At 58.6% G+C, this 16,795-nt stretch overlaps 1 protein-coding gene across 1 annotated transcript; it reads left to right on the top strand.

The window, feature by feature from the left end:
* The first annotated feature begins 10,577 nt into the window (after positions 1-10,577).
* ATOSB (atos homolog B) lies at positions 10,578-15,974 on the top strand. Its single transcript, XM_074166746.1, has 7 exons — positions 10,578-11,660; positions 13,256-13,314; positions 13,597-13,693; positions 14,174-14,332; positions 14,750-14,818; positions 15,291-15,496; positions 15,821-15,974. Exons 1-7 carry the CDS (start codon positions 10,578-10,580, stop codon positions 15,972-15,974), a joined length of 1,827 nt encoding a protein of 608 aa, XP_074022847.1.
* The last annotated feature ends 821 nt before the right edge of the window (positions 15,975-16,795 follow it).

Here is a 16,795-nt window from a genome sequence, read left to right as displayed (position 1 = left end):
CCTGGTGGTGTGTGGAAAGCTCTCAGGTCTCTTGTGGGCCCCGTCATATATGACGGGGACGTATATCCTAGGGACATATAAGCAGTCCCTAAGAGGGTCAGGTCTAGGAGGGCATCTGTGTCCCAAGGGGCATGGCTACCTCCAGGGTTGAAGGTGTTTTGGACCCAGTTGCCACAGATGAGCTGTTTTTTGAGGTCTCTGAACTTTGTGTGATCCCAGAGGAGCAGCACAGCAAATCATGGGCTGCAACAGTGGCAGCAAGCAAGACTTTGCATGGGGGCCTTCACGTCTTTCAGGGACTGATGTGGGGGCGTATGTCCTTGCAGGTGGGCTGTCTGGGGACGCAGCTGTGTCTCGAGCCTGTCCTTGTTCACTATCGCTTCTGTGAAGACGGAAGATGCTGATATGCCGGTGCCCCAGTGCTGTGTAGTTCCCTGCAGGCTGCACCTGCCAGATAGCCCTGAGGCGATGTCCCCTCCAGCCTCCGCCTGACGTGAAGCACCAGTTGAGCCTTGGCTTCCTCCATCCCCATGCAACATGTCAGGTGGATTCCTCCTTCCATCCCAAAAGCACTTCCAGCTGTGTGTGTTCCTCAGAGCCCAGCCCCTGTGGAGGGGGTGGCGGATGCACTGGGCAGAGGGCTCTGCTGTCGATGGGAGCCCACGGGTGGTTCAGGGTGCATGGATCAGGATGCTTGCCATTTTCATGGGATGAAATAGGAGCTAGACTGTCTCCCGCTGCCCTGTGCGTGAATGTGCCTGCAGTTAGACATGCCAGCCCCTCCTACCCCCTTGTTTCCTTTCAAAGTGCTTGTGTGTTTGCCTGCATTACAGGCAACAGTGTCAGTGTTTAGGTGCCAGCTTTGACACCCTATTCCTAATGCCAGCAGGGTGTTTCTCTTTCACCTTCAGCCCCATTGGAAGGAGAGACTTTCCTTTTCTGTGGCAAGGCACAGGACATTGAGTTCATGGTGGAAATCCTCCTTCCCTGCAGTAGCCCTGGTTGTGTCCAGCTCTTTACAATCAAAGGTGGACAAAGCCTCACCCTTATGGCCCGAATCCCTGCCCAGCCCATGTCACTGCTCTGGCCTGTGCTGGACTTGAGACTTTCTAAATCGCTGCTGGAAAAGGGTGAGTTGGGTGGGTGTGCGTGGCCATGTGTGCAAGTGGTATCTCCTCCCCGTCCTGCGCCACGTAGATGTCTAGCATGGGGAGTGGACAAGATGCGGGATGTCCCCACAGCTGCTGCAGGCTTATCTGCAGGCTGCAGCTTGGTAATGCCGAGCCGGAGGCCTGAGTGGCCGTGCCCAAGCACCTCCCTTGGAGGGTTCTTACTGTAAAAGGAAGTGTACCGCAAGAGGGGTTGTGGTGGGAGCGGGCAGTTCCCACTGGGTAAATGCTACGTGCGCAATCCTTGCTGCCTCTTCCCACGCATAGCTTCGATGCCTGCGTCTGGGGCTAGTCGGCGTCGTGCAGCACCCCTGGGACCTTCCCCACTGCTCTGCGGTGCTCTGGTGACTGTTTGGGGAGGCAGGGAGAGGTGGCATTGCTGCGGCTATCCAGATGGGTGTCGGGGATTCACCAGTGGAGTGTCTGCAAGGAGGCTTAAGCTGGCAGGGCTGGAGGATGGGGTGGCAGTTGAGGATGAGGGGAGGCTACGATAAGTTATGGTATGAGCTGCGGCAATCGGGAGGCAACAGAGCACAGGTAAAAAGGGCTGGGCAAGCTGGGGACATGCACGGGCGTGCGTGTAAACAGGGCAGGGTCTGATGGTAGTGGAGGATGGGGTTGGGGTGGGAGTGAAGAGGAGCAGGCTTGTGGGGTTGCAGAGCCCGGCTGCCATGTGAAGGATGTGGGGAAGGTGAAGTATTGTGCATTTGGGATCAGGCAGTGTGGATGGCTACAGGGCATCAGGGTACAGAAGGAGCTGACTTGGTAAAGAGGGAAGATGGGGCTGTGGTTGTATGCAGTGGTGACCAGAGGGAGAAGAGAAGAGACAGCAGAGGTGGGAGCAAAAGGGGTCCCATCACCCGCTGATTGCTGTGCTGTCTTCTCCTGGCTCACAAAGCATCACCCTGCCACCGGAGCTCCCTGTCAGAGGCTCGTGTTTCTGAGCCCAGCTTATAGTGATGGAGAGAGGCTGGGCCATTCACGCTGCACGGTTAGATCATGCTTCCCACAGCGCATAGCCTGGGACAGGATGGAAGTTACCAGTAAGTGATTGCCTTTCCTTTGGGGTTGAGTTAAACAGGTCAGGATGGGGTTCACAGGGCTTCTGGCACAGACACCAATCCTAGGGCATTATTCCTCCTCTTGGGACATCAGATAAAAAGGACTGTTAATGCTAACGTTTGTGCACCACTTTGTATGGTGAGGACCTGCTCCTGCTTGGACCTGGGCATGCCTCCCTTGGACAAATGTCCTTATTGGACTTGAAAGATGGCAGCACATTGGTGTCATTGTCATGGCCAGAGACCCCAGGTGCTGTGCAAGTGCAGAGGAGAAGTGGTCCCTGCCCCTCTGCCAGGACCCATTTGCCTTCTCGCGGCCATCCTGTGACCGGCTGCACGTGCACGTGACTTTGTAATCACCAACAGTGGAAAATTTTCCATCGGGTGCAGTTGGCACCAAGTTCTGGAGTGGAGTAGCGGGTCTGTGTGGTCATCCAGTGGCCGAGGTCCCCGTTCCCCCCGGGGCCACCGCCCCCAGAGAGGGACAGGAGGACTGAAAGGGAGCTGGGCAGCGTGTCCCTGTGCCTGGGTGGCCAGGGTCTTGCTTTTGCTGTGGTTGCTTCCTTTCTTGCCCAGGGGTGACTGCCGCGGCCACCGTGCCGCTTGCAAGGTCATCGCCGTTGGGCTCCGCGGATGGCTCTGGGTGTCGAAGCTCGCAGGCGCGGTGCCGGCTGCGCCGTGTCCCCGGGAGCGGTGGTGCGCGGCGGCTACCCCGAGGTGAAAAGACGCAGCTTTTTATCAAGCAGAGCCAGCCCGAAGGAATTTTCCCCTTGTGGCCAGCTGTTGTCCTGGGCCTGGCTTGCGTCCTCCAGCACTTCCCACCCCGCGCTGCCTCGGGGAGGGGACCAGGGGCTGGCCCACCCTCCGGACTCCCTGCGCCAGGCGAGTGGGTGCCACCTCGGGCTGGTGGGGGTGAGTAGCTGCGGTGGAGCTGCTGGTGGGGGTGCTGCCTCTGCAGGGATCCTCTTGGGCAGCGGAGAGTTTTCCCCACCCCCAGCTCTGCCGCTGCCTCTTTGTTTTCTGGCAGAAGCCTCTGTGCCTTTTCATTGCCGTTGAGGCGCCGAGCAGGAGCCTACATGTGCCGTGTGTGCGTCTCGCTGGGAGCGTGATGCGGGCTGGCAAGCCTGCTGGACTGGCCATCTCCCTGGCAGGGCTGCGGGGGCCAGCCGGCAGCTTCAGGGGGTCTCCACTCTGTGGGCTGTTCCTCCGGTCGAGCAGGGCTTCGAGGCCGCTGGTTTCCTCCGCGAAACCCTCTTTCGCCTTGGCAGCGTTTCTGCACCTTGCCACAAGTAGAGTAAGTTGGATGGGAAGGGGCTGGTCCTCGGCTGGGCTCCGCTGGGGGCTCGGGCTCTCCGCTGCGGTCCTCCCTCACTCCTGCTGGGAAGGCACCTGAGATTAGAGCCGCGCCAGGGGCTGCGGAGCCGGATACGGCGGTGGCTGAGGATTTGCCTGTGTGCTGCGCCTGCCTCTCCGTCTATTTGATCTCCCGACTTCCAGCGGGGACTGAATTCCTGTGCTGGATTCTGGGCTCGGCTCTTGTGAAAGGATCCAATTATTTCAGAGCTTTGAGCATCTCCATTTGCTGCCCATATTTGCGGCGCCCGGGTCTGCGCTGGCTGGAATTCCAAGTGATTAACGTAGCTGTGACATCCCTCCTAGGGGTGTTATCTTTGCTCGCTGTCCCCCACCGCCCCCCTCTTCCTCCTCCTCCGGCAGCGAGCGAGAGAGAGACAGGCAGGCAGAGACAAAGGTCTGTCCTCAACCTGGGCTGTCCTCCCTGTGAGCGGCTGCTGCGTGGGATTTCCCTGCCCCTGCCTGCTGCAGGTTTCCTGGGCTCCCGGTGGAAGGCTGGAGCTGGGCGGCCGTGGGCTGTATCGCTGAGGTTTGAGCCTGCTGGTGCTGGGTGGGCAGGGGGTGCTGCCAGCTTTGGAGAGCTGCCCGATTGTACTGCCGGGTTTTAGGCTGCTTTTCATCCTTTGACGGCGCTTTCCTGGGGAGAGAGGCAGCCGTGCATGGAGGGGAAGCTGATGGAAGGGGTAGGTGGTGGTGGTGGGGGGGGGGTTTGGACATGGGGGAAAGCCCCTGACAGGTGGCTGTTGCATAGCAGGATCTGCCTGCAGACCCTGTGAGCCCCCCTTCCCAGCTGCAGGCTATTGTCAGCGTTGCTGCCTGCATGCAAGGCACCCAGGCAAGGTGTATGGAGGCGATCCACGCCAAGACATGGGGCATCAGAAGGGGCAGGGGTAAGCCCCCGGGCTGGGACCTCCACTGGGGCTCCCCCAAGATCCCAGGAGAGGTTTCATTGTGTTATCCTGGGTCAGCTGAGCAGAAGGCCTCCATCCCTGCAGCACCTGTGCGTGGGGCTGGGGCTTCAGGAGGCACCGCACGTTGCTGGGTAGACCTCAGCCCCACGGGAGCCTGCTGCAGCCTGGAGCCCCAGCAAGGCACCCTGTGGGGAAGGATGATCTGTGCCCAGGGGTTCTGCACCCCTTTTCCACAGGGTGGGAGGAAGAGCAGCAGCAGTACCTCACGAACACGAGTGCTGCAGGGCAGAGGGAGGTGTTGGATCTGTCTCTGGTGGTTTCTAGGAGCTGGCACTCCTCACATGGGCATCTGCTTCTTGCCCCATCCTTCCCCTCAGGGCTTGGGTTTCCTCCCCGCCCCGTTATCAGCACAGAGGCCAGCACTGAGCAAGGCTCTGCAGCTGCAGAAATCTGGCACAGCAGGAGACTTCCCGAGGACCCCTGAGAGCAGCACTTGCCCTTGCAGTGGGGTAAGGATGCTTCCTCCCTCTGCATCCTCCCTCTCCCTTGTTTTCACCAAGTCTGAGCTCCTTCCTTCCCAACCTGAATCCCAGGCGAGTGCCAGAGCCACATTCACGCTGGTTGTCTTTCCCTTCAGGCACAGTTTTGCTCCTCTAGCATCTCTCTAACCATCTTCTCTCCAGGATTGCCACCTCTCCTATGGACGGTGCTGAAGGTGGTCCCAGCCTCATGTGTCTGTCTCTCTGCTGAGGGTGATATGCCTGAGCTGTCAGGCTGTGGAGAAACCCTTCCCCGGTGGCAGCGTTGCTGCTGGTGCTGCCATCCCTCAGGGTTGTGATGGAAACTTTCTGCCTGCTGGCACTTCTCAAGCTTGGCTCTTAGCCTGTGCCAGGGAGCTTCTAGGTTTGCACTTCCACTGGTTAGATTTCCTTCCTTCTCCTTGGGTTCAGATACGACCAGTGGAGCTGTGACTTATGCTCCAGGCTGTCTGTTTCCAACAGTTTTTGTTGCCTCTTCTCTTGTCTTGTTCTCTGCTTGTGCCAAGGGGGATTATTTGCCCTCTTGCAGTGACCGCCCCGTTCTTTCGTGGCTGTGTGCTTCCTGCTTCACCCCCAGTGAGGCTGCAAAGGTCTCCTTAGCACTTCCCAGGAGAGGGAGCAGGAGGGAAGAAGGCAGCAAAAGCTGACTAGTTTGAGTTTGGTTTGGGGCTTTGTTTTTTTTTGCAGTCTAAATGGTGCAAGGACCTCTGCCAGCCCCAGACAGCAATGCCCAGACCAAAGCCCGTTTCCACCAGCCATGTGTCCCCTTGACTCTCTGGCACTGCTGCTCTGGGAAGTCGCCTGGGTCCCCACTGGGTAAGCACGGCCCATTAGGCACAACTCTTGCTCTTCTCCTTGCACCAGTGCTGTGCTGCCAGCCCCGCCAGGCTCCCCTTTCCAAGGACTCTGCGGGTCCTGCCCCACAACAGATGCCCTTCTGGCTGGCAGAGCTACCCCTGCACCCATCCCACTTCCTTTCTGGCTGGTACAGTACAGTTAAAACAGCAACAGCTCCTTTTGCAGGCTGCAGCCCAGCATGTGGTACAGCCAGGGCATCGCCCAGCCAGGGACCCTTCCTCACCCACCACCACCCTGCTCTCTTGCCACCAGATTGAGACCACGGTCTGTTAATTCTGGGTTGCCCCTGGAATGAAGCCAGCAGGTAAGACAAGCCCCCAGCCCCCTCCAGGCCTGGCTTTGTTACCCTGCATCAGCATCTGGCAACACTTTTGAGGTGGTCTGGGGAATGCTGGCGTCTCCCAGCACGATGCTTCAAGGGGGAGTATGTGGGCTGGCAAAACCTGGTGCAGCCCCTTGTGCTAGGAGTGTGCACTACTGGCTGGTGCTGGCATCACCTGGTGACTGGTGTGGAGGTCTCGGCTAGGATGGATTTGTGGTGTCAGCATGTCAGCCCTCCTGATGGACCCATTCTCCTGAAAGGTAGCTGCTGCTGGTGATCAAAGGGCTCAGCCTGCCTGCACCAGCATTTGGGAAGGGCTGTGACTGCAGAGGGACATGGGAAGGAGAAAGAAAGGATGCAGGTGAAACTGTGTATTTGTCCCAGCGTGGACACGCACAGGAAGGATGTGGCTTTTTACCACCACACCATACTGACTCTTGCTGCTGTTTTCTGATTTTCCTTCCCTCTGGTTGACTGTGCCACGCAAGACGTGGTACAAATCTCCTCCAGGGCTGGAGGAAGGAAGCAGCAACCTTCCAGGCAGGCAGAGCACACCATGTTACCACCTCAGCATCCACCCACAGCTGCGGGCATTCACTTGCTTTTCTACCTGCCTTGGTGCAGGCTCCATGTGGGCTGTCAGGAGGAGCTGGTCTTTACAAAGAGCTTTTGTTGAGGTTTTGGACCAGAGGTTTGTTACGCTACGGTGTTGATTTGCCCTGCTGCAAACACTGCTTGCGAGCATTGTATTGTACCTCTGTTCTGGCTGGTCGTTGGCAGTGCTCTTCCCCAGCTCTGCTGGTGGTGGCTTTTGGGCTGGCCAGCTCTCAGGGACTGGCCATGGCTGCCTGTTAATTACAAATCCTATTGGAAATATAATGAAAAAACAGCCTGTTTCCTGGGGCAGGCGAGGTCAGGCAGCGAGCACAGTGAGTGACCTGCTGAAGCTTGCTTCCCACCTGCAAGATGGTGTGATAGACAACTTCCTGGACCAGGGTGCCAGAAAGGGGGTGCATTTGGTGTTCAGTGCCTCTGAGCATCCCTTCAGGGATTTTGTTTATCTGCCTGTTTCCAGCCTTCAGGGCAGCACTCACTGCTGGCTTGGGATGTCCAGTGGTGGTTTCCCTCTGGATGGCTGCTGCAGTGAGTGCCTGGTTGAGGGCTGCATGGCAAGGGAGGCGGGGAGGACATGGTACCCAGGGATGGGCAGCAGCGTTTCCTCCTTCACCTGGAGGTTCCTGGGCCAGCAAAGCTCCTGGGCTGCCCCTGCCACAAAAAGGCTGAGGGTGGAGGTGCCCAAGGGCTCCTGCCCACTCCGAAGGTGTTGCACCAGCAGCTGCTGCCTGAGCTGACGCTCCTCCTTGCCCTCTTCCAGGCATCAAAGCTGCAGTGCCGGTGGATTATGACCGCAGGGGAGCTGTGTTGCATCTGCAAATCTCTGTCATGCATCAAGGGCACATCTGAGCAGGTGAGTGCTGTGCACATGAAAGGAATGCTATCTTTGCGCTGGGGGAAGCTGGTGGGGGGCCATCACGGCTCAGGGCTGTCAGGCTCTTGGTTTCTGCCTTCCCTGCCAGGCATCTCTTGTTGGAAGAAAACAATTGCAAACTCTTCTCCTTGTCTGTAGGGACAGACAGTATGCTGTGCTGTGGGTGAAAGGGGTGGGAGGTGAGCGTGAGACCAGCATCTAGCTGAAGGCCCAGAGCTTGCTGGTGAACCGCAGTGTCTTGGAAAGCAAGACATGAAATGGTCAGCAGAAGGAAGCAGGGATCTATTCACGTTCACAGGTTTTCATACAGGAACACACAAAAAAGGGATGCAAAATACAAGCCAGGTATGAGAGTTCACAGCTTAGCTTAAAACATTTGTGGTTTAAATGGAAATCAAGGTGATAGCACTGCCTGAAAAGGCTGAGATGTACATGGCTTTTGGGTTTGGGAGGTTGGGAGAGGCTGAGCCTTGATGCTGCCTTCACTGCTTGTGTGACCCCACAAGCAGGCAGTATTCTCCTGCCCTTCTACTGGAAAGCATCTGAATCACTCCAGCCTTTTATCTCTCATTTTCCTTCCCTTCAGAGCTGCTGTGGAAACTGAAGAGCTGGAGAGAGCACTGCAGAGGTTTGGAGGCACACAGTGATGGTGGGAGCCATTCCACGGCAGCCACGCCGCTTCTGGGGGGTGCCTCGCTGGCAGGTGTCTTCAGCTAATTGTGCCAACGACCGCCCGCTGCGGGACAAGGAGGTTAATCCAGAGCAAAGCAGGGTTCTGCTGCAGAGGGGTGAGTGTGGAGGGCAGCCAGGACAGGCTGCAGTGTGTTGGGTTACACAGAGGGGTAGAGGTTGGGAGGGACCTCCCAACCCAGAGAATCTGTGGATGCCCCATCCCTGGAGGTGTTCAAGGCCAGGCTGGATGGGGCTTTGAGCAACCTGGTCTAGTGGGAGGTGTCCCTGCTCATGGCAGGGGGGTTGGAACTCAATGATCTTTAAGGTGCCTTCCAACTATAACCATTCTGTGATTCTGTGACCTCTGGAGGTCATCTGGTCTGACACCTCTGCTTGGGCAGATCCACCTAGAGCCATTGCCCAGGACTGTGTCCAGGCAGGTTTTGAATGTCTCCAAGGATGGTGACTCCACAACCTCTCTAGGTAACCTAGAGTTCAGTCACCTTCATAGTACAAAGAAAGTGTTTCCTGATGTTCAGACAGAACTTCCTGTGTTCCAGTTTGTGCCCATTGACACTTGTCCTGTCACTGGACACCACTGGAAAAAGCCTGGCTCTATCTTTGCACCATCCCTTCAGGTATTCGTAATAATTCATTGATAAGATCCCTCTGAGCCTTCTCTTCTTCAAACTGAAGAGTACCGGCTCTCCCAGCCTTTCCTCATAGGAGAGGTGCTCCAGTCCCTTAATTATTTTAGTGGCCCTTTGCTGCACTCTCTCAGGTGTGGCCTCACCAGTGCTGAGCAGAGGGGAAGGATCACCTCCTGCTGGCAACACCATGCCTAATACAGCCCAGGATACTGTTGTCCTTTTTTTGTGACAAGGGCGCATTGCTGGCTCATTGTTGACTTGGTGTCCACCAGGACCCCATGGCCTTTTCTGCAAAGCTGCTTTCCAGCTGGTTGGCGCCCAGAACATTTTGGTGCATGGTTATACATTTCATCGCTCCTTTTAAACAAAATCCCTGGATTCAGCCACCCTGGCCCGACACTTTTCCATCCCCATCAAGGCAGAGGTCCAAATGTGATGTGCAGCCTTGCTCTCCAAATAACCTTGACCCACTTGGAGAACTGATTCCCCTGTTGCTCACCTGCCCCTAAGCCTTTGCTCCGCAAGAGCAGGTAGAACTGCGGGGACAAGCAAAGGGCAGAGCTGCCAGGCACGGGCAGCTTGTCAGGCTCTGGAGCTCCTCGGTCTGCTGGTGACTTCCTGCGTCTCCTCAGTTCTTGCAGCCGTTTCAGTATTTATTGTGCCGGAAAAACTCGTGGCCAGGATTCTCACAGCTCTCAAACTGGGCTGAAAATCAAAAGTGAGGTGCCCTGCAGCACAGAGGAGGTCAGGCCCTTGGGGCAGACTGGGGTGGGTGGATGGTGCAGGAGCCCATGGTGGGCTCTGCAGCCCCTGGTACCACCCAGCCGCTAATTGAGGTGGTGGAGGTCTCTGGTCCAGGTTTCCCCAGGCTGCCTAGCCAGGTTTATGTCCCTGCCATGGCGCTGGCAGCATAGGGCACAAGCCCTGCCTCGATCAGCACATGTGGCCGGGGCAGGTCGTCTTGGTGACTGCTGGGAGATCTCGTTGCTGTTGCCCAAAAGTGTGATTACAGCCCTGAGCCCCTAGGACTGGTCTGACCTGCCTGACTCATGCACTCCACAGCAGTGCAAGCACATCAAGTCCCTGGCAGAGGGCAGGCCCCCTCTTCCCCACTTGTCCAGACTTGTCCCCAGTAGCCTCCAGCCTGGCTGGAGACTCCTCTCCATGCCCAGGCCGGGAAGGAAGTGCTGATCCTGCAGGTGGGTGATGCCGCAGGGTTCCCCGGGGAGCCACACCAGCCTGTTTCCTCTTCCTGTCCCTGAAGAGGGAGGTCTGAGGGGGAGCTGCTTTCTTCCCAGCAGGTTCATTGCAGCGAAAATCCCAGACGAGGACAGGGATACCAGACTGATCTCCGTCCTCCTGCTCTCTCTTTCCAGATGCTGCGCTGCAGTGTACTCCATAGCGGAGCACTCACCTGGACGTCCTGAGTGAGGGGGATCCAGCTCCCACCCTGCCCTCATCCCCTGTCCTGTGGCACTTTACGGCCCCCCTCCTGCTGCTGCATGGGCTGTTCTGACTCTGGCTCCGCTCGGAGTCCAGGCAAGTAAGGCTCCATGCGGCACATCCACACAGAGACGTCCCTGCCCCCAGAGCGTGGCACGGACCACAGCCTGTCCCAGCCCAGTGGAGAGGCACCCTTGGAACCTTCCTCACAGCACTGCACCCACCGCAGCATCCTCATGGGCTACAACGAGACGGAGATCAAGCGCCAGAAGGTTTACCAGGTGTCCATCTTCTCCCATCTCTCCAGCTCCTCCGAGAGCACGGAGCAGCGGGCAGGCAGCCGTCCAGCCATCAAGAGGGGTTACCCCGAGCAGCGAACTCCAGAGGGGGTGAGAGATCCCAAACGAACTCACTGGGGTGCCGGGGGGGTGGACAGCAAGCGCGATGGAGGCCCTGGGCAAGCTTCCCTGGACGATGATGATACCTTTGAGGACGGTCTGCTGGTGGAGGAGCTATCCCTGTGTGGGTCTGCCCAGCACTTCTCCCACAGCGGGCTGCGGGTGGTGGAGCACCGGTGTGAGGGCAGCCCAAGCCACAGTCCCAAGGCCAGCAGAGAGAACAAGTTGCAGGATGTCTCCTCCTCCTCCTCCTGGCCCCAGCACATTGCTTGCAGTACTTTGCACAAAAGAGACGGTTGCCCTGTCTCATCTGGGGATCAGCCCACAGATTGTGGGGAGAATGAAGAGTGGGCAAGTGGCCACAACTTACTTCAACTTGATTTGCACAATATTGCACAAACAGCCTGCTTGGACTCTGGTGGGAAGAGAGAGAAGGCGGGGAGCAGCCCAGCTCACAGTAGCAGGGCTAGCGGAGAAGAGGAATGGCCAGTGGTGGCCAACAAGTGCAAGGAGCCCCCCGCTCCTCAGACAGCACTCAGCCCCGAGCCCAGCAACCTGAGTTCCCTGGAGAAGACTCCCTGTGGGAGCAGCCAGCTCAGCAGCAGCAGCTGCCCAGCCAAAAGGAAGCTGCTGCCCGCTGGAGAGGCTGTGGCCGACTCCTGCTCTGAGGACGAGAGCTTGTCTCCGCCAGCACGGAGGAAGAGGACCCTGCCATGCCACCCGGTGCCCACGGCCTGCCGCAGCACTGATGCCAAGGGGGCTCCATTCTGGAATCACCTGCTTCCCACTGCCAAGGTGAACGTCGCTCGTGGGGGGAGGCAGGGCATGGCCTGGGGACATGCAGAGCTCAGGGCTGTCCTTGTGGGCAATGCGGTCCATTGTGGCACGGCATCCTTGTCCTGTCCCAGTGCCACCACACTGCTGTAAGCAGGACACTGGCTGACAGCCAGTCCTGGCACACATGGTGTATAGGCTGTCACTCTTGACACGTTTTAGTCACTGGATCCACTGCTTGCAGTCAGCTCTTTAGCCTAAGAGGGCCTTGCTTGGACACAACATGAGCTCCCTGTGACAACGGGAGCTGGACATGTGGCATGGGGTGACACTCAGTGTCTGACAAAGTCATGTTAAACCAGACTTACTGGCAGGTTTGGGAAGAGTGGCTGTCTTCTGCCTGTCTGATGAGGAGGAAGGCAGAGGAGTAGGGTGTCTTGAGTCCCTGTCTGTGATACCTATCCATCAGGGCAATGGTTTGGTGGCAGGGGGTGGGACTGGACGTGCTTTGGTCAGGGGCTGGGAGCCCCAGTGCTGTGTGCAGAGATGCCATTGGCTTTTCTGCAATTCTGGGGTGCCCATCACATGTCTCCAGGGTGCCACAAACTCAAAAATGAAGCAGATGCCGGAGGTTTGCACCCACCCTGGCAGCTCAGGAGCTCCCTGTGATTCTTCCCTGCTTACCAGCCCCTCCTGGCCAGCTCTCTGCCTTCACCGTGTCCTGCCAGCTGAGGCTGCAGCAGGCTCACACCAGAGCTGGCACGTTCCTCTTCTTCCCTGGGGCATCCCACGGTGTGGGGAACTGCAGGGACTGATGGCAGAGCTGTCCTGGCTTCTTGCTGCTTGGAGCCAGGACACCCTGTCCATGGGGCACAGCTCCATCCCTGCTCGTGTGCCCTTTTTGGTGACTGTCCCCCAGCCTGGCTGCCCCCAGCACTGCCCTTGCAGTGTAAAGCCCTCCAGCAGCTTCCCTGGGCCTTCCAGCCTGGTTCATGCCAGCCAGCTCCATCATCCCTTTGTGTTGTGCTGCCCTTTGTGTGGCTTCCAGAAGAGAAAGCCCCTGGAAAGGGGACATCTTTAAAAGGAGGCTGCAGTATCGCCCTGGATTTAACCCTGCTGCTGTAGGAGCCTGGATGTGGGCAGGGGTGGGCAGCAGGCCACTGCCCAGCGGCACTATGGAGGACTCTGCATGAATCACGGGACTTTTCCTGGGTTGATAGGGAGGCTTCATCGTACGTGTTACCCTCCCCTGGGGAGGTGGAAGGGGGTGTTGGTGCCTGGCTCTGTGTGAGGGTGTCTTGTCACTGGGGATGGTCCTGTGACCTGCTTTGCAAGGTGGGAGCTGTGTGCTGCACCCTCAGCTTGGATACCAACACCCTCATCCCCAGAAGAGCCACCTTGGGGTTGGGAGAGCCCCACATCTCCACCAGGCACCACAGCCCTCACGCTGCCCTGCTGGCCACCCCTGCAGAGGCTGCCAATGGCTCCCCATGGATGGGAGCATCTCCGATCTGCTGGGACCTTGTGGGGCAGGGCAAGGGGCGATGGCACTTCCTGGGGGTACGCAGTCCTCAGTTGCTGTCCTAACACCGTTCTCTATTTCGTGTCCCCTCCAGAGCTCTGTGGGTTGCACTGCAGTCGGAAGGAGGCTGAAGAGCGGGCTGCGCCTCAAATTGTGAGTGTCCCGGCAGTCCCATAGAATGTATGTGGGGGCTCAGAGTGCCCAGCCACCCTAGCACCCCACAGCCCACTGGAAGGGTCAGGCTGGGTCCCTTCCCTGCCCCAGGTGTCTGCCTTCCACAAGACCCCAGGCTGTGGGGCAGAGGGAAGTTTATTCTGCCCCTGGTGGGTGGGAAAGTGGGTTCAACCTCCACCAAAGGGACAGGGGGACCTGGAGAGGGCAGCCCAGGGCTGCATGCTCTCCAGTCCAACACCAGTCTTCTCTCCTCTCTCAAAGGCGACATCTTCGAAACAGACTCCGGAGGGGTACCAGGTCCTCCACAACGTCCTGGGCCACCACTGCTTTCAGCCATGCTCTGCTGGGCAACTTTGAGGTAACGGCACTCACCTGCCCCGGAGGGAGGTGGGTCCCAGGGTCTCCAGGCTGGGCTGGCGACAGACGTGAGAGGCTGAACCTGACAGGATCCCCGGCGTGGGGCTGGGGTGATTATCTCCAAGGGCCTGGCGTGCGGTGGCTGTGTCACACAGACACCAGCAGGTTATGTCAGCCAGCAGATCCTTGGGTTATGTGCCAGGACCCTGAACCCTGCTGAGATGGCTGCTGCAGGGCTGAGCCCGGGGGCTGTCATTGCTTCTCTGTGTTAGATGGCTGGTTTTAGCCCACCAATTCAGGATGGGTCTGTCTCAAAGCAAGCAGCCAGGGTCCCTCATGGGTGGTCTCTAGAAAAGTGGGAGACATGCAAGGGCAAGCAGACACGTGGTTGTGGTGGAGATGGGGTTGGTCTCACCTGCAGCTTCGAAGTGAGGGGCAGTACTGGGGTTTGAAGGTCTCTAACGCTTCCCTCCTCTCTCAGGAGTCCATCCTGAAAGGGCGCTTTGCACCATCGGGGAGGATCGAGGGGTTCACAGCAGAGATTGGTGCCAGTGGCTCCTACTGCCCCCAGCATGTCACCCTGCCTGTTGACGTCACCTACTTCGACATCTCTGAGCACAGCGCGCCCTCGCCTTTCCTGGTATGCGGATGAGGGAGGGCTGGGACCGTGGGGGAGGTGAGTGGGCGCTCTACCCAGGCACTGAACGTCCTGGGGGCTGCCCCTCTCTGGAGAGCGTGGCTTGAGCAACCACCTCCCCGAGAAGACTGCTGGGTGTGCCAGGCCCAGTTTTTAACCCCGAAAGCAAAGAGGGAACAAAGAGGGAACCCTTGCAGGCATGTGAACAGGCAGGGTGCTGTCTCATGAATGTTGCTTTGCTGTCACCTCTGTGTTGCTGATTGTTCATCCCCTGGTCTGGAGAGGGACTGAGCTGGGCTACTTCTTGCCACCTTGTGCCAGGCGTTCCCAGCGAGAGGTGCTTGTGGCCCTGTGCTGGGTCCCAGCTGGGCTCTCCATGGGCTTTCGCCCTCTCACGTGCTGTTTCTTTTGCCTCCTCAGGGAGTGATCAACTTGGAGGCCTTGGGAAAGAAGGGTTACAGTGTCCCCAAAGCTGGAACCATCCAAGTGGTGAGTCATCCGTCCCCTGGTCTCTGTTGGTGCCATGGGGAGGGGACATGGTGGGCTCTGGTTGCCCCCAGGGTGGATATGCTCCATTACATTGTTTGGCAGGGCAGCAGCCAGAAAGCATGTGCAGAGCAGTTATGTGGCCATCAAGACAGCACAGCAGAGAGGAGTATGGGGTCCCCAGGGCGCTGGCAGGGGACAAGGTGATGGGAGATTTAGGGAAGGAAGATGCTGGTGGGGAGGGGTGGGGTCTTGGGAGGAGAGCATGTGTGTGCAGTGGGGGTAGGATGGGAGCATAGAAGTGGAGGTGGGTGGGAAGGACTGACCTCTGGATCTCAGGCTAAGCCCTGCCGTGCTGGTGTGGGGCTTTCTGGACACTTGGGCTTGCTGGTGCCACCGCTAGATGCCCCAGCTATGCCCTATGGATCCATTCCTGCACTTTTCCCAGCCTCACGCCCTACCCTTCTGCCCTCAGACCTTATTTAACCCCAACAAGACTGTGGTGAAGATGTTCTTGGTGACGTACGACTTCCAGGACATGCCAGCCAACCACATGACCTTCCTACGCCATCGCATCTTCCTGGTGCCCGTCGGGGAGGGGGAAAGGGCCACCATGGCCCCCAGTGACCCTCCAGGCACCGATCTGCCCCGCAGGGTCCTCTGCTACCTGATGCACCTAAGGTAGGGCACGCTGGGAGGGATGGACATCTCCCCCAGCACAACCCCTGGGCTCCTGTCCCATGTGTCCCTGCTTCTCCCAAAGAGGGAAGATGGCAGCCTGAACTCCTCGCCCTGGGGAAGCGCAGGGACTGGCTGCTCCTTTGGGGAGGTTGGAACTGCCGCCCTGCCCCAGAACAGTGTCCACTGTCCCTCTGAAGGTTAACCAGAGCATGGTCACATTGACCAGGGGCTGAAGTGGGCGAGGGGGTTGTGCCCCCGCCGAGGCTGTCCTGCCCTTGCCTGGGAGCCTGAGGTCCCTATGCCCTGCTCTTGTCCCCCACTCAGGTTTCACAGCTCTAAGTCGGGGAAGATCTACCTTCACGATGACATCCGGCTGCTTTTCTCCCGCAAGTCGATCGAGGTCGATTCGGGGATCCCCTACGAACTGAAGTCCTTCACGGAGATGCCGAGGAACCCCTCCTACTCTCCCCGGGCCTGAGCTTCTCCATCCCCCAGGGCCGTGGGGGAGTCTCCAGCCCAGCACTTTTGGGGACAGATGAGTAAAGGGCCAGCAAGCAAGCACCGCCTTGAAGTATCGCCCTCCCCACGCGCCCTGCTCCTCCTGAACAGCACGGATGCCGTGCCTGTGCCCTGCGGCAGGGCTGGGATCACGGATGGGGATTCATCAGGAGGGGCAGGGGCTGGGGAGCAGCTTGGACACTCGGCTGGAGCCGGGGTGGGGGGAAGAGTTGAAGAGTTGGGGTGGGGGGCTCCGGGTGAAGCTGGTGCCGGGGCTGGGAGCAGAAAGTGCGGGAAGAGTTTGTATTTATTTGTATTTATTGTTGCTGGGAGCACAGAGGAGGCTTGTGCAGAGTATCAGAGGTGCTGTGCTGTTCTTCCCCCTCAACACACACCACCACCTCGCTCTTGGTCCTGGATGAGGGCCCTGGCAGTGCGGGGCTTGCCGGGGTTGGGGCAGGGCTGCGGGGACTGTGAAGGGTGACTGGGGATGGAAGGTGACACCTCGGGCTCTGGCTGGGGATGTGTTACAAGCCCTGGGAGAGGCCAAGACTCGCTGGGAAGCAGCTCCTTGGGGCCAGCCCCGCTTTAGGAGGCTTGGGGCAGCCTAGACTTGCCCTCCCACCCCTTAAGGGCAAGCCAGACCCCAAGGAGTCTGGCAGGGAAGTGGCCATTGCCATGGATATGACACGGCGGGGGTCCTGGGGCTCTCTCTGGGGAGCATGGGGACAGCCCTCCCAGGCCCACAGCCCAGGGGTGCGGTGGCTCCCAGAGAAGGCAGCGGTGGCCTCGCACCCGCCC

This window comes from Numenius arquata, chromosome Z, assembly GCF_964106895.1.
Source record: "Numenius arquata chromosome Z, bNumArq3.hap1.1, whole genome shotgun sequence".
NCBI classification, from domain to species: Eukaryota; Metazoa; Chordata; class Aves; order Charadriiformes; family Scolopacidae; genus Numenius; species Numenius arquata.
This window is presented reverse-complemented; position numbering and strand designations above follow the sequence as displayed.

Bases quoted from the DNA above. Each gene is read 5' to 3' on its own strand.
- ATOSB (XM_074166746.1), top strand. From the start codon at position 10,578: ATGCGGCACATCCACACAGAGACGTCCCTGCCCCCAGAGCGTGGCACG. The intron at 11,661-13,255 runs GTGAACGTCGCT...TGTCCCCTCCAG, and splicing joins ACCTGCTTCCCACTGCCAAG to AGCTCTGTGGGTTGCACTGC. The intron at 14,819-15,290 runs GTGAGTCATCCG...TTCTGCCCTCAG, and splicing joins AAGCTGGAACCATCCAAGTG to ACCTTATTTAACCCCAACAA.